Here is a 15,274-nt window from a genome sequence, read left to right on the forward strand (position 1 = left end):
AGACGCACTGAGATTGCACAGCCCTTTAGTGTGAAGTTCCTGGTGGTGACCAGGCTAGGGATGGCAAATTTGAGCTGGAAATAGTTGGAGCACAGTCAATGGTATGGAAAGAACAAGGGACCATCGTCTGCCAGCACTGGGAAATCATCTGAGGAGTTTTGCAGTGTTCGCAAAGGAAATTGTGGCATGCAAGGAAATCTGTAAACTTACTGAAGTATAGAGTCAGGCTATATAACTATTTTAAAAGTTGGTAATGCTTGATTGTGAGGTTATTTTGGATGCCTCTAATGTGGATATTGGGATGTGGGTGGTGCTGTGGGTTAAACCACAGAGCCTAGGGCTTGCTGATCAGAAGGTCAGCGGTTTGAATCTCCGCAACGGGGTGAGCGCCCCTTGCTCAGTCCCAGCTCCTGCCAACCTAGCAGTTCGAAAGCACATCAAAGTGCAAGTAGATAAATAGGTACCACTCCAGCAGGAAGGTAAATGGCGTTTCCGTGTGCTGCTCTGCTTCGCCAGAAGTGGCTTAGTCATGCTGGCCCATGACCCGGAAGCTGTACGCCGGCTCCCTTGGCCAATAAAGCGAGATGAGTGCCGCAACCCCAGAGTCGTCCACGACTGGACCTAATGGTCAGGAGTCCCTTTACCTTTACCTTTAATGTGGATATATTTGTGTATGGTTTTAATTGCTGTTAGCTGCCCTGGGTTCCAGGAGGATGAAAGGCAGTGTATGAAAGCAATACCTAAGCGAAGAAATGCAAAAATGAAAGATGTTTGGGTTTTGAATACTTTGGTGGTCTCTTCTGTCTTTAAAACACATGACTCCTTTGATCCTTTCAGGCAACCATGCCGCATCACATCTCGGGCTTCCAGGCTGCCTACATCACCATCGAGGTGCTGATCGCCCTTGTCTCCATACCTGGGAATATCCTGGTGATCTGGGCCGTCAAGGTGAACCAGGCCCTGCGGGATGCCACCTTCTACTTCATCGTCTCCCTGGCAGTTGCAGATGTAGCTGTGGGAGCCCTTGTCATCCCGCTTGCCATCATCATCAACATTGGACCACAGATACATTTTTACAGCTGCCTGATGGTGGCATGTCCTGTCCTCATCCTCACTGAGAGCTCCATCCTGGCACTGCTGGCCATTGCTGTGGATCGCTACCTCAGAGTAAAGATTCCAATGCGGTAAGAGACACCCATGCCGGAGGGAGAAAATATTGCCAGAGGCGGAGTTAGATTTCTTTTGGGAGGGGGTGTCATATAGAAGGTCATGTTGCAAAGGGAGAAATCTGTGCTGCTTCTGTGGAGTCTGGTGGCTTTGTCAGGATTCTCAAAATCTCAAGGGCTTTCCTCCCTTCTTCTTCTTTTTCTTGAACCTGGTCCACTGAGGCATTTGCCAGTGAAGCTGATGCCTTGCCTGCCATCATTTGGGACCCTCGGTGGACGTGCTGCTGCAAGCTGTCAGCTTCTGCCTTGCTCTGACAAGCGAGAATGTGTACACGGCAGCAATGATGTTGTTGTAATGGTTTGTGGACTGAGTAAGTGCAAGGAGGCCCTGCTTAGTTGTTCCTTAGCCTGTGCTAAGAGATAAAAGGGATCTAAGCAACATAACAGGTTGTATTCCTTTAAATTATATAGCATACTCTACCTGCTTCGGGGTGGGGGTGGGGGGATGATGAAGGATGCAGGAGAAAATTGACTCAGTTCACTTTTAAAGGTGAACAGACCTATTTCACAGCTTCTGAAACAATATGCAAACTCAAACAGCTGTCCTTGGAAATTCACGCTTCTCAAAATTTTGCAGTTCTAACCAAACAATGTTCGCAAAAATGCATTTACTAAAGTGTGCATTGAAATGCATATCTTCGTGAAAATAACATACAAAATGCATTATATTTGGGGAAAATGTTTTGCAAAAATGGATACAGAAATGTGTACATACATTAGGATGAATTTGAAAAAAAAAATTGCCGGTGAATTTTCATGAGGAATTTAAAAGAAAAATCACAAACTGAGGTGGAAATGTGGACAACCGAGCTTAAGACTGGAAAAATGAAAAACAGAAACTGATGAATTCACTCATCCCTAAAATGGGCTGAAGTTACTCATGTCTCTTAATTTGATGGGTCTGTTCTGAATAGAACTGACATTGAACACAACCCTAAGTACTGTAAGTACCCCATGGGTGAGAAGTTGTCAACCCCATATTGCAGTCATTTAATAATTACTCAACTTGACACAATGTCTCATGTATAGGACTGAGCTGAGGGTTGGCCCCAGGATCTTTCCGGAGGCTGGTCCATGAGGGCAAATGGTAAATGACCACATCAACCTCAGCCTGCCCTCAGCTGTCTTCCTACTTACAATCAGTCCATGCAGTGCCACTACCTGTCAGCTTCCTTCCCCTTAGTCTCCGTGTTGCCCTTGTGGATTCAGCAGAGATGGGGGTGGGACTTTAATTAGTTGGCTCTGCCTGTCATTGATTCTGACTCCACCTATGGGTGGTCTCCCTGCCTGCTGCCTGGCCATTCCTGGTGGGCACCACCAGCCCCATTGCATTCTACATCACATGTCTTTAAAGATACATTTCCTCTATTTCAGATCTTCAGGCTGTGAGTGCTGTTGTTTATGTAGCCAGAACAGCTATTGGGGAGGACAGGGAGATAATAGCCCCCATGAGAAGCCCCCTCTGCGCTTCTCACAGAGAACCCAGGTTTGAGGGTGAATATTTCAAATAACTCTTTGCTGATTGTGCAGCGTACTACGTGTTTAAGAGTAAATAATATAATTATCCTCACTTATGTACACGTTAATAACTATTTGCGCTGACTGTGTACTTAACTTATTACTAGCTTAGCCACCTTCCTTGGGGCTGGCAGAGGACCCACCCCACATATACTTAAAGGTCACATCATCCCAATATGCCTGACTGAATGGCCTGAGCAGGCTGGGATTTGGGGCATCGTTTTCCGTGGCAGCAGAATTGCTGACTGCCACGTCTCAGCCAGGTGATAGCACAGAACAGCATGTGGAGCTGTTGGCTGTGCTGTGTTTCCACCCACACAGTTAGCGCAATATGCTCTAGCACCAGATCTCAAAATAGGATTGATTTTTTTTAAAAAAAGCATTTGGCTTGCAACTCAGCCACATAAGGGATCTTTGCTCACCCCCTTCATGAGGCTGAGTGTAAGGAAACCTTCCTCCTTCTGAAAGAGTAGGTTTGCTGAGGCAATTTGGCTAGCAGAAATGTAAAAGCAACCTTTAAATACCTTTAAAGTGCTGTGGCACCAACTTTAACCAGTCATGGCTTCCCCCAAAGAGTACCGGGAGCTGAAGTTTGTTAAGCTGAAAGTTGCTAGTGATTGTTTGCTAAACCAAAAGGAACATCTCCACCCCCATCATTCTGCCCGGACACTGGGGTCCAGCTCCAAGGGCCTTCTGGTAGTTCCCTCACTGCAAGAAGCAAAGTTACAGGGAACCAGGCAGAGGACCTTCTCAGTAGTGGCTCCTGCCCTGTGGAATGCCCTTCCATCAGATGTCAAGGGAATAAACAACTATCTGACGTTTAGAAAACATCTGAAGGCAGCCCTGTTTAGGGAAGTTTTTTAATGACTGATGTTTTAATGTATTTTTAATCTCCTGTTGGAAGCTGCCCAGAGTGGCTGGGGAAAGCCAGCCGAATGGGTGGGGTATGTAATAAAATTATTATTATTATTATTATTATTATTATTATTATTATTATTATTAACCATCTTGTGAGATGAATAGGGGCCTCCCAATAACTGCAAACCACAGCTCCCATAATTCTTTGGAGAGAAGCCATGACTGGTTAAAGTGGTATTATAGCATTTTCAAGGTATGTTGTGAACGTGGCTTGAAGTTGCCTGTCAGTAGGCAAAGCAGGCATATGGGCATAGCTGTCAACCTTCCCTTTTTTTGTGGGAAATTCCCTTATTCCAGCGCTGTTTCCCGCTGCTTTCCGCTTCTATCCCGGATTGTTAGATATCCCATAGACTGTCCCTGGGACAGGTGAGGCTGCTGATCCCTTATTTTCAAGGCTGCTGATCCCTTATTTTCAAGGCTGCTGATCCCTTATTTTCAAGGCTGCTGATCCCTTATTTTCAAATCTGAAAGTTGACAGCTATGCATATGGGTCACCTGTCCACAGCCTTCCCCACTATGATGAAATGTGCTGCATTTCTTTTTAAATTATAGTAATAATTCCTAAATGTCTATCTACACATATAAATTAGCACAGGCAGGTTCATGCAAAACTGTGTCCTCGTTTAGTCCTCTTTTTTAGACAATGTATTTCCTATTTGTGGTATTGTGTTTGTGGCCCCCACCTTAAGGATGGTGCACATTTGTATGAACCAGTGATAAAGTGCATTCAGGAGAGCTATTTGTCTTCTGGTCCCTCTGCTGTACTTTGGCATTAGTAGCAACAGAATAATTAACAGTTCAGCTGGTAGCCATATGAGGAATATTCTCCACGGCCAAGAGGAAGGCAGCCAGTGGTGTAGAAGCATTGCATAGGGACACTCATTCCCATTCTCTCCTTGTTCTAAGCAAATAACTCTCTCCAACATCTCTGTTGGCTTCAGGCTGATTCAACACTTTTGCATTGTTCTTGGATGGTAAATTGAATTGTTAGCTCAAGTGCAAGGCTGAGTTGCACTGTATAGTACATGTAGAAGTGTTTGTAGCTCATTGGTAGAGCATGTACCTTGCGTGTAGAAAGCCCCAGATCCAACCCCAGAATCTTCAGGTAGAGCTGGGAGAGAACTCACTCTGAAACTTTGGAGGTAACTTTGAAGATAATACTGAGCTAGATAGACTAATGGTCATCTGACTTGGGATAAGTAAGCTTTCTATGTGTTGAACACATTTAGAAGCTGTCTGTGTTTTTGACACATTTAGAACTCTGTCTGTCTCTCTCTGTGCAACTTCTCAATCTTTTTGCAGTAAAAAATATCCTCTTGATTAGGACCTCCTACTCTGTACTGATGGGACGCGGGTGGCACTGTGGGTTAAACCACGGAGCCTAGGACTTGCCGATCAGAAGGTTGGCAGTTCGAATCCCCGTGACGGGGTGAGCTCCCGTTGCTCGGTCCCTACTCCTGCCAACCTAGCAGTTCGAAAGCACGTCAAAGTGCAAGTAGATAAATAGGTACCACTCCGGCGGGAAGGTAAACGGTGTTTCCGTGCACTGCTCTGGCTCACCAGAAGCGGCTTAGTCATGCTGGCCACATGACCCGGAAGCTGTACGCCGGCTCCCTCGGCCAATAAAGCAAGATGTGCGCAGAAACCCCAGAGTCAGTCACGACTGGACCTAATGGTCAGGCGTTCCTTTACCTTTTACTCTGTATTGACCATTTTGTAGCTGGGATGTTGGTTCCCAAAAGTACAGCTGCTCCCTAAATGATAGAGTCTGGCATGGAGCGAAGCTGGTTCGAGGAGGAAGAATAGCTGTACTATAGGAATCTAGTTGTAAAACAGTAAATTCTGGGTTGGGGATTCCTGTTGGAAATAAAAGATTCTGAGATTAACAGATCAGGATGTGTGGCCCGGTCTGCTTTCCCCCACAACATAATCCTCAACTACAGGCAAGGATGCAGTCATACAGATGCATGCAGAGTTTTAAAAACTGTATCGTCAGTATATCTCTGCAGTAGACTGGCAGAGAGCGTTTGGAGGGAATGGGGAGAGGTGGGCTCCCTGAACGGAGACCCCACAGAAATGGCTGCAAGCTGGGAGAGGGCAGGTAGAGAATACTGCAAACACACTGTCTGCTTGCCCATAGGCTGATGGCAGGGTCCAAACAGATAAATGCCAGGAAGAGCTTCCCTGAAGGCTCTTGCGATCCAGGCAGCGGGACGGCTGCAGCTGCGGCACACTGGGAGCCCAGCTGCGATCGGATTCTGGAATGCGTGAGCAGCAGCTTCGTGGAAATTTATGCTGAGTCATTCTCTGCTCGGAGACACAGCACAACCATTCAGCGCGTGCCGAGCCGAAACCTGTCTGTCTGCTATAGTCCTGTGGGAGTCTTGATTGACAGCATAAAGACAGAAGCAAGCTCTGGGCAGTAGCAGGCAGTGCAGAAGGGGCACGCCCGTTGTCTGCCCACATGGATGCAGTTTAGTATCTTATCGGTAGGCTGTGCAGAATTCAGAACCAGAGAAGAGAGGGCAGGTGGTGGCCTTTGCTATAGCCATGGAACCTGTAAAGCAAGATTGCTTGTCTGATTGGATGTAGAAGCATGAAGGGCATTTTCCAGTGCTTCTGCCTGGCTAGGTCACGGAAAGGACAAGCGCCGCTAAGCCTCCTTGTTTTGTCTCAGTTGTAGGCAGAGTCCCCTCTTTAATTCTTTGGTCTGGTTATCAGCTGCAAACACACTGGGCCCTGCTTGCAGCCTGCCTTCTTGTTTGCAAAGTGCGGCCGTCACGGGTGGTGTTCTGGCACGGGAAGCTAGGGCTGATTTTCTGGTGTGACTGGTTGCTGGAGCCACTGGGTCCCCGGAGCAGAGCAGGCAGAGTGAGTGGCAGTGACTCATCTCCAGACAGGTTTGCTGCCTGAGGCAATAGAGCCTGCCCAGCTTCTGGAACTTGGCTGACTGAGCCTTGCTCTGAATTTCATGACTCACAAAGGAAGGTGGTCTCCTTGTACTCAGGTTTTTACTGGAATATTTATTTTTTCTGTACATGATGACCTTTAAGCACAGGCTGGAGATTAACCCCCATTGTTGGCAGAGACAGATACAGGGCTTGTCCACACTTAACTTTCCCCCACTCTTTCCAGGCACAGCCCGCGCTTCAAAGCTCTGTGTCCAGAGCTTTCCCTGCAAAAAAAACCAGCACTATTTATTTATTTAGTATACTTCCCTATACCCATAAGTCTCAGGGCAGTTCACAGACAATGGCGGAGGAACAGGGGTGCGGGGGGAGTGCACTGCACCCAGCGGCACAATCCCAGTGGGGTGCCATCGTGGCTGCCCCTCCCCCCCATGCTGGGTGCCAGGCCCCCAGGATGCACGCTACGCCCCTGGGACACGCGGCAGCCACGGCCCCGCCTGCTCTTGCCCCCCCTCCGCGCTTCAGCAGGAATTTGTGGGATGTGCACCAACTGGAAACAAAGCAGTATGTTCACCCTGAAACTTTTGCAGAAGCAAACAGTCAGTTTAGATAAAACTGAGGTAAATTGACCAAGTATGAGGCAGACTCCAGTGTTTTCTCATGGCGAAATGCTGCTTGATCAAATTATGTAAATGAACAGTTGAACGTGTGAAACCAACCACCTGTCTCCTTGATCCTTGCCCATGCTGGCTAATAAAAACGAACCAGGAAGGTCTGGACGATGGGCTCTGCAGGGTGGTGAATGCTTCCCTCTGTGAGGGAGTCTTCCCAGCCCTGCTGAAAGAGGTGATCATTAAACCGCTTCTTAGAAAAATATCTTTGGACCCGGCAGATATGGCCAGCTATCGCCCAGTCTCAAATCTTCCATTCTTGGGCAAGGTGATTGAGTGGGTGGTTGCTGAACAACTACAAGCACGCCTGGATGTTGCAGACCATTTGGATCCCTTCCAGTCAGGATTCAGGCCTCAACATGGGACTAAAACTGCCTTGGTCCCGCTGGTCAATGATCTCCGGCAGGCTAGGGACAAAGGTGAAAGCTGTTTCCTAGTTCTGCTGGATCTCTCAGCGGTCTTTGACACCATTGATCATGACATCCTTCTGGACCGTCTAGAGGAGCTGGGAGCTGGGGGCACTGTTATACAGTCTACCACAGGCATAGACAAACTCTGGCCCTCCAGATGTTTGGGACTACAATTCCCATCATCCCTGACCACTGGTCCTGTTAGCTAGGGATGATGGGAATTGTAGTCCCAAACATCTGGAGGGCCGGAGCTTGCCTATGCCTGGTCTACCAGCTCCATCTGGTACGCAGGCTGAGACCTGCAGACTGTCTTGCCAGAGTGGTGCATGCTCTAGTTATCTCCCACTTGGATTACTGCAATGCGCTCTACATGGGGCTATCTTTGAAGGTGACCCGGAAATGTGGCAGCTAGACTGGTGACTGGAAGTGGCCACCAAGACCATATAACACCAGCCCTGAAAGACCTATATTGGCTCCCAGTACGTTTCCGAGCACAATTCAAAGTGCTGGTGCTGACCTTTAAAGCCCTTAACAGCCTCAGCCCAGTATACCTGAAGGAGTGTCTCCACCCCCATCATTCACTGTGGTCCAGCTCTGAGAGCCTTCTGGCAGTTCCCTCACTGTGAGAAGTGAGGTTACAGGGAACCAGGCAGAGGGCCTTCTTGGTAGTGGCATCAGCCGTGTGGAATTCCTTCCCATCAGATGTCAAGGAAATAAACAACTATCCTACTTTTAGAAGCCTTCTGAAGGCAGCCCTGTTTAGGGAAGTTTCTAATGTTTGAAGTTTAATTCTGTTTTTAATGTTCTGTTGAAAGCTGCCCAGAGTGGTTGGGGAAACCTAGCCAGATGGGCAGGGTAGAAATAATTTGTTGTTGTTGTTGTTGTTGTTGTTGTTGTTGTTGTTGTTGTTGTTGTTGTGTGACCTCCCTGCAACTTCTTTGGGTGCATTTGTTGCTTTGATTCCAGTTCCACCTCTCCCCCCCCCAGCCCCCCACCTTGCAGACCTAAATGAAGTGATCCCAGTGTTGGAATGTCTCTGTGAGAGAGCAGGCTATTTGCAGTACAAACCTTATCTGCAGCTCTCAGACAAGGATGCTGATAGCCAGGGGTTTGCTTATTTCTGCCCTTGCTTTATTTGCCACGCTAGAAGATTATATGTACAAAGCAAAAACAGAGAAGATTCATCCACTCAGGAAAGGAGAATGCGGTTCAAACTGGAGATTACATGCTCTTTCTGCCACGGAACCACACATCAAACGTGAAGGGGCTCTTGGACTTCCACGGTTATTATTTTTTGCAAACTTAATTTTTGTAGCATGTGAAATGTTGAATGCTAGCAATGACGAGGTTTTTGATACTCATAGAATCATAGAATTGTAGAACTGTGGAGTTGAAAGGGACCCCTGAGGTGACCCTCTGATTCAACCCTCTGCAATGGGGACCTGAACGATTTAAACAACTGTGTAATCTAATGTTATGTACTGAGTTGAATAGGATCCAAAATGCAGCAGTCTGGTCCTAGAACAATAGGATTCAAAATGCAGCAGTCTGATTGGTTCTAGAACAATAGGATTCAGAATGCAGCAGTCTGATTGGTCCTAGAACAATGCAGCAGTATGATTGGTCCGAAGGAGCCACCCAATCCAGCTCCAGGTGGAAGTGAATCCACAACCTGATTGGCCTAAGGAGAATCCCGGAATTAGCCAATCACGTGCAGCCCATTGTGTAAATAATGTATATAAAGCAGATATTTTAGGGGAACTTTCATTCCTTACTACTATGAGCTGAATAAAGAGCATGAAATCCACACTTGATTCCGAGTATATTTCATCTAACAAATAGGTTTCAGCAACAAAACAAGAAGAAGCTTGACTATTGTAGACAAAGAAGCTCTAAATCTGCCTTTCCCAACCTGCTACCCTGTGGGTGATTTGAACTATAATTCTCATCATCCCTGACTATTTGCTATGAAGACCAGGACTGATGGGAGTTGTAGTCAAAAATATTTGGTGAGCACCAAGTTGCTCCAAATCTCTCCCACCACCTCAAAGCAATTTAATGTTTCCATCACCAACTAGACCTAGTCTTGAAGCCTCTTCAGTGTCATGATATTTGCAGGCATTACAAAAACAATGCGCATGTGTTATATGCAGTGGAGCGCATGCACAGTAACTGTTGGAACCAAAGCAGCAAGAGGAGCAGGAAGTGAGGCAGTGCATCCGTGGTTTTGGTACCACCAGACCCCTGTCGCCATCTTACAACACTAACAGTGGTGTGTAGGTGGGGTAGATGTTCAAACCTCCACGGATAATAACACAGGGTATTTATATGGGAAACAAAACACACATTAATGTAACATGGGTGGTGAATGCAGTTGGATCTAGTGATCTCCTAAACCTATTCCTACCCAGCTGATTTTATCTACTCTCCACCTCTTCCTCTTCCACCTATCAAATGGCTAACTTTCCACCCATCATTACACATTTGGTGGGGGGAAAGCAAAGAAAAACTTTCAGAAAGTTTCTGCTTTAATTCAGACTGCAAACAATTGGCTGTACTAGCACTGCAAAAAACAACACCAATTTGATTTTCTGTCTGCCTGATGTTCCCTTTCAAATCATTTTTGTTTTGTTTCTGATTCTTCTCTCAAGCCAGGATGTCATGTCCATTTGGACCCGTCTGCTTGAAATGAAAGGTGGAGATCAAGGTGGGAACGAAGGCCTTTAAAATCTAGCCCATAGCAAATAAACAATCAAGTTTGCACAGAATAGCTGTCTTCCTGCGAAGACAAATAATAATACTGGCTCCAGCTAGCTTTTGTTTGATGTAAATGAAGAGAGAAGCGGAGTGAAGCCGCCACCAGCGGCATGGCCTTTGCTTGGTATTTGGCAGATTGCAACACACAGCTGGTGAGCAGCTGCCGGCCCAGGCAGATGTGCTGCTTCTCCTAGGAAATAGCAAAAGAGGGTTCACATTTGCAGCCGCAAGGGCCAGTCCGTGGCCTTCCTCTCTGGATGAACATGGATGAGTTGTAAATTGCAGACACCTCCAGACAGTCAGGATTTTGCGGGAGGTTCAAACACATCCCGGGAAATTTTGGTTCGTGCAATTAAAATGGATTAAGTCACTCTGTTGCCCTAGCATGGGGTGGGAAATCGGGCCCAGCTGGCGGGCTGCAACCTGGGTTCACCCACCCTTGGTGGGGCCATTTTGACAGGTGGCTATGGCCTTGAGACCCACTTCAAGACCAACTTTCTGCAGGACCTGGTGTGGTGTGGTGAACTTCCTGGGGGACTCTGTAGTGCAATCAATGCAATGCGCTCGAAGCCTCTGGCTATCTGCTCCTAGGTAGTAACTTCAAGACCTGCTTTCTGCTGAGATAGGCTGCAGTGTCCAGTAGCAAAGATGCCCTAGCAGGCTTGCTCTTGCTGCCAATCATCTGGCTGGCAGTAGCATCAAACTTCCCTTGCCAATGAACAATCGAGAGCACACTTCAAAGTACCTGGTTGTGCACTGGCAACCACCTCTCTACCTGCCCCAGACCTGGCATCATATATGGGCAGGGGGCTGTGGTTTTGGGGAAAAGCCTTGAAGGCCAATTTGGGACCCTAATTCGGCCCATGGGCAGGAGGTGTCTTCCCCTTGCCCATGCATGACAAATCCAAATTTTTATTTTTGGGTAGGTTTTACAGTGATGGGGGAAAGTATCAAAAAGCAGCATGAACGATGCCCAGCCAGAAGATATACAAACACTCCACAAGCAAATCAGGATGAATGTAGGCTGTGTGTTCATAAGCTGCATGTATAACCTCCCCGGAAAGAAACCAGAATGAAGGCTCAGTAAAGACCAGATATAAGTTTCATGCATTCAAACCAGGATGAAGGCTTTATGCTCAGCCCTGCTGGGCTTCAGTTCAGAAGCAGCAAACAATTACATCAAGTAGGACCCCAGTTAGAGTAAGGACTCCTGTCTTTGATGCCAACTGTTAATTTTTTTCAGCTCCCCCAGCTCAGGTAATGCACTCTTGCCAGGGATGCACTGCAACATTTTGTTAAGGGAACCCCTGTAGTATACTAAGAGCAAACTCAGTTCTGTGACTGCTGCTACTCTTCATAGGCTGTGATAGCAGCATGGGGATATTACCAGGTTCAGGGAAACTCCACATTTTATACAAGTACATGCAATCATTAGAAGATAAGCTAAAGAACAGGGAAACAGTCAGTGGGGGCTGAGAATGTTTCAGTGGGCATGGGATGCTGATTGACTGTTGGGGGACAAAAAGAGAAAACTAGGAAGAGGTGTGTGAATGGAAGAGCATATGGGTGGAACTCTGAACAGGATCATTCCACATAGCAACAGTTTGTGGAATTTGTTCTCTCTTAGTTCTGAGCATGGAGGCTTATGAATGAAGGGTTATGAATGGAGATTTCCTAGCATTGTATAAAAGCACCTATTTAACGCAATGATGAATGAGCGCTCTCTCTCTCTCTCTCTCTCTCTCTCTCTCTCTCTCTCTCTCTCTCTCTCTCTCTAATTTATAGCTGTACTCTTCCAGAACAGATGCAGTGCTGCTGACTGAGTGCGTGAGCCACGAGAAATATACAAAAGTGTTTGGAGATGAAGGATTGGCAAGGATAAGGAACCCCCTCCCCAGATTGCCTGCCCACTAGTCTTCCTGTAGCTCTAGAGTGAAAACAGGAGGAAACTTTGTCTCCTTGCCTGCCTCTGTGTTAAGGCTAAACATTGTCATGCCTGCAGGGAAGCTGCAGGGGATCTCATTGTCTGAAAGGAAACCAAGGAGCAGATTTTAAAAATGTATTTCTTGTTTGAGATAGTGAACAATAAAGTATGCTGTGAGACTCTGTCCTGGGAATAAAATGGAGGCTTGGAATATCACTCCCAGTCCCAGCATCAGGAAACATGTGGATTAATGCAGGTCAGAGATATGACTAATAGTGTTTTGAAGTCTGCAAAATGTGTGTGTATTTTTCTATATATCTATATGACGGACAGCTATAGCTAGCTAGATAGATCTGATGAGAACTGCATGTCTGGGCAGTTCAGTCCAAAAGAGAGACATGATTTCTCCCTGAGTATTGATGACCATATGAAAGAGGCACTGCTGTTGAGCACACCCAGTCTACTATTGCCTTTGGTAAGCATATATTGGGTTTTGTTCTGTTTCCAAGCCCCACAAAAGCTTTTTGACCTAAGGACAATCTCCCTCTTGTTTCAAGAAAATATTCATCCCCTGCTAAAATTGAAACACCTGTGAATTTGGGGGGATGAGGGTTGCTTCTTACTGTACTAAAATCTTACAAGGTTGCTGAGGGGTTTACCTCAGTGATCGCTTCCAAGGCATTCCAGGAACTGCAGTCAGCAGGAAGCCACTTAGAGACACAAGAGCAGGCCTAAGTCTTATCTAGACCTTCACCATATTCTCAACGAGGCCAACCAAATGCCTATGGGAAGCCTGCAAGTGCAGCAGGACTCTACCATCCAGTGATTACTAGCAACTGATATGCAGAGGTATACCAATCTCTGATACACAGCCATCACGGGTAAAAAAATAAAATTTCAGTTCAGCTCTACTTTGTCCAGTGACAACAGGGCAGACAAATGTGCGTGCAATAAGACTTTCAACTTTCTTAAAAGCTATTGTCTGTCTTCAGCCCCAGTGGGCTTTAGGAGCTGCCAACCCATCAAGGCAGTTTCCATAAAATGCAAATCTGGGTGCTAATCATGCAAATAAAGTAACTTAAATTAGGGAGCTTAATTTGTGTAATCTCATGCAGGTGCTTCATCCCTGTTTCCACCAATTATCTGAGTGCCAGGTTTGGAGCCCCAAAATTAGTTTTGAGTCCCTAAACTCGGCTGAGCTCATTGTCCTTCCACAACCAAATTCATTCCTGATTAACCTAAGCTTTCTTCATTTTAGGATTATAATGGGGGTTCGAGGCAATGGAGTTGTTGTTGCTAGTAAGAAATCCTTGTTGAACTGCTTCAAAGATCCTGAGATCTATGGATACATCCTGATTTTTGCTTCTCCCCTTCCCTTTTTGCAAACCCCTTAGAAAAGTCTATTGGAATAAAAGCAGATTTTAAATAGAGATGAGTGAATCTGCCAATTTTGGTCTCCACATTTCCACCACAATTTCCTCATGAAAATGTGCCAGCATTTTAGTGCAAATTTCTCTTAATACTTTTCAGATTTTCAGAACATGCCCATTTTTGCAAATGTATTTATAATGTTATTTTAACAATGGGCACGTCTTTAATTCAAAAGCAGGAATTTGCCAGGTTGGTTTCGCAATGGGATATCTAAGGGTGGCTTTCATGGAAGAGGCTTAAAGCAGTTTTTGCATAATCCAGTTTGTAATATGAATGTAAAAGCCTCCTTTTACATTTGAGAGTACATTTGAATGGCAAAATGCCTCCTTGTTTGCTTTTTATGTCAGATTAACAACATCTAGGTACATCAACCAGCATTCCCCAACCTGGTGCTCTCCAGGTCTTCTTGGGCTCCCTCAACCAGACAGCATGGTCAGCATTAGAGAATGATGGGGATTGTAGTCCATAAGTTTTGGAGAGTAATGTCAGGGCTGGCACAAGACATTGTACCACCCAAGGCACATGCCACGGCTGCTCCTCTGCCCCTCTCTAGCCTCCTCTGGCTTGCTTGTGCATTGCTTTATCACTGCAAATGTGGCTGCACAACAGGCTCTGTCCCTTTGCCTCCAGAACTTTTGCACTCACCCTTTGACTGAAAATGCAGATTGCATCACTGTTATCTGGAGCAAACCTTGGGAGAAAGTTGTGATTTCAGCCCAGTGGAAAACAGCAAACATAGAGCTTATCTTCAGACCAGAGACGCAGAAGGACGTGTTGTCCTTTGCTGTGTGCCCTGATATCAAAAGGAGATATAGATGTTTAGAAATAAATAAGGAAGGAAGTCATAATAAACTTCATCTTCAGTTCTATTCCTGATAAGTTGCTAAACCAGGGCACAAAACAAATCATCCTTCAATGTTTTGTTTCTCATGTTCTTTTGTTAATGGCTTCCATGGATCAGTGACTTAGTGGGGTCTTCCTCACTAGGTATTTATTGTCAAGCAGAAGCTGTGCAGCCATCTGTTGGAGATGCTCTAGGTTTTCTGCATCAAGTGGGGGTTTGATTAGATCTGGGCTAACCAATGGGCAGCCCTCCAGATGTTTTGGACTACAAGTCGACACCTAGAATACTGTGTCCAGTTCTGGGCGCCACAATTTAAGAAGGGCGTTAAGAAGCTGGAACTTGTGTGGAGGAGGGCAACCAAGATGATCAAGGGTCTGGAAACCAAGCCTTATGAGGAATGGTTGAGGGAGTTGGGTCTGTTTAGCTTGGAAAAGAGGAGACGGAGAGGAGATATGATAGCCATTTTCTAATATCTAAGGGACTGTCACATGGAAAATGGAGCAAGCTTGTTTTCTCCTGCTCTGGAGGGTGGGATTCAAACCAATGGATTCAAGATACAAGAAAGGAGATTCCAACTAGAAAACCAGGAAGAACTTTCTGACAGTAAGAGCTGTTCAGCAGTGGAATGGACTCCCTTGGGAGGTTGGAGGTTTTTAAGCAGGTGTT

The 15,274-nt window shown here is 46.1% G+C and overlaps 1 protein-coding gene across 1 annotated transcript in view; it reads left to right on the forward strand.

Annotated features, from left to right (window-relative positions):
* The first annotated feature begins 839 nt into the window (after window positions 1-839).
* ADORA1 (adenosine A1 receptor) overlaps window positions 840-15,274 on the forward strand; it is a 50,275-nt gene continuing 35,840 nt past the window's right edge. The window contains exon 1 of the mRNA XM_081867042.1: window positions 840-1,184. Coding sequence (XP_081723168.1) covers window positions 844-1,184 — 341 coding nt within the window. The 5' untranslated portion in view covers window positions 840-843. The remainder of the gene's footprint in view (window positions 1,185-15,274) is intronic.

The sequence above is a fragment of the Podarcis erhardii genome, assembly GCF_964252035.2.
Source record: "Podarcis erhardii genome assembly, chromosome: 6".
Classification (NCBI taxonomy): Eukaryota; Metazoa; Chordata; class Lepidosauria; order Squamata; family Lacertidae; genus Podarcis; species Podarcis erhardii.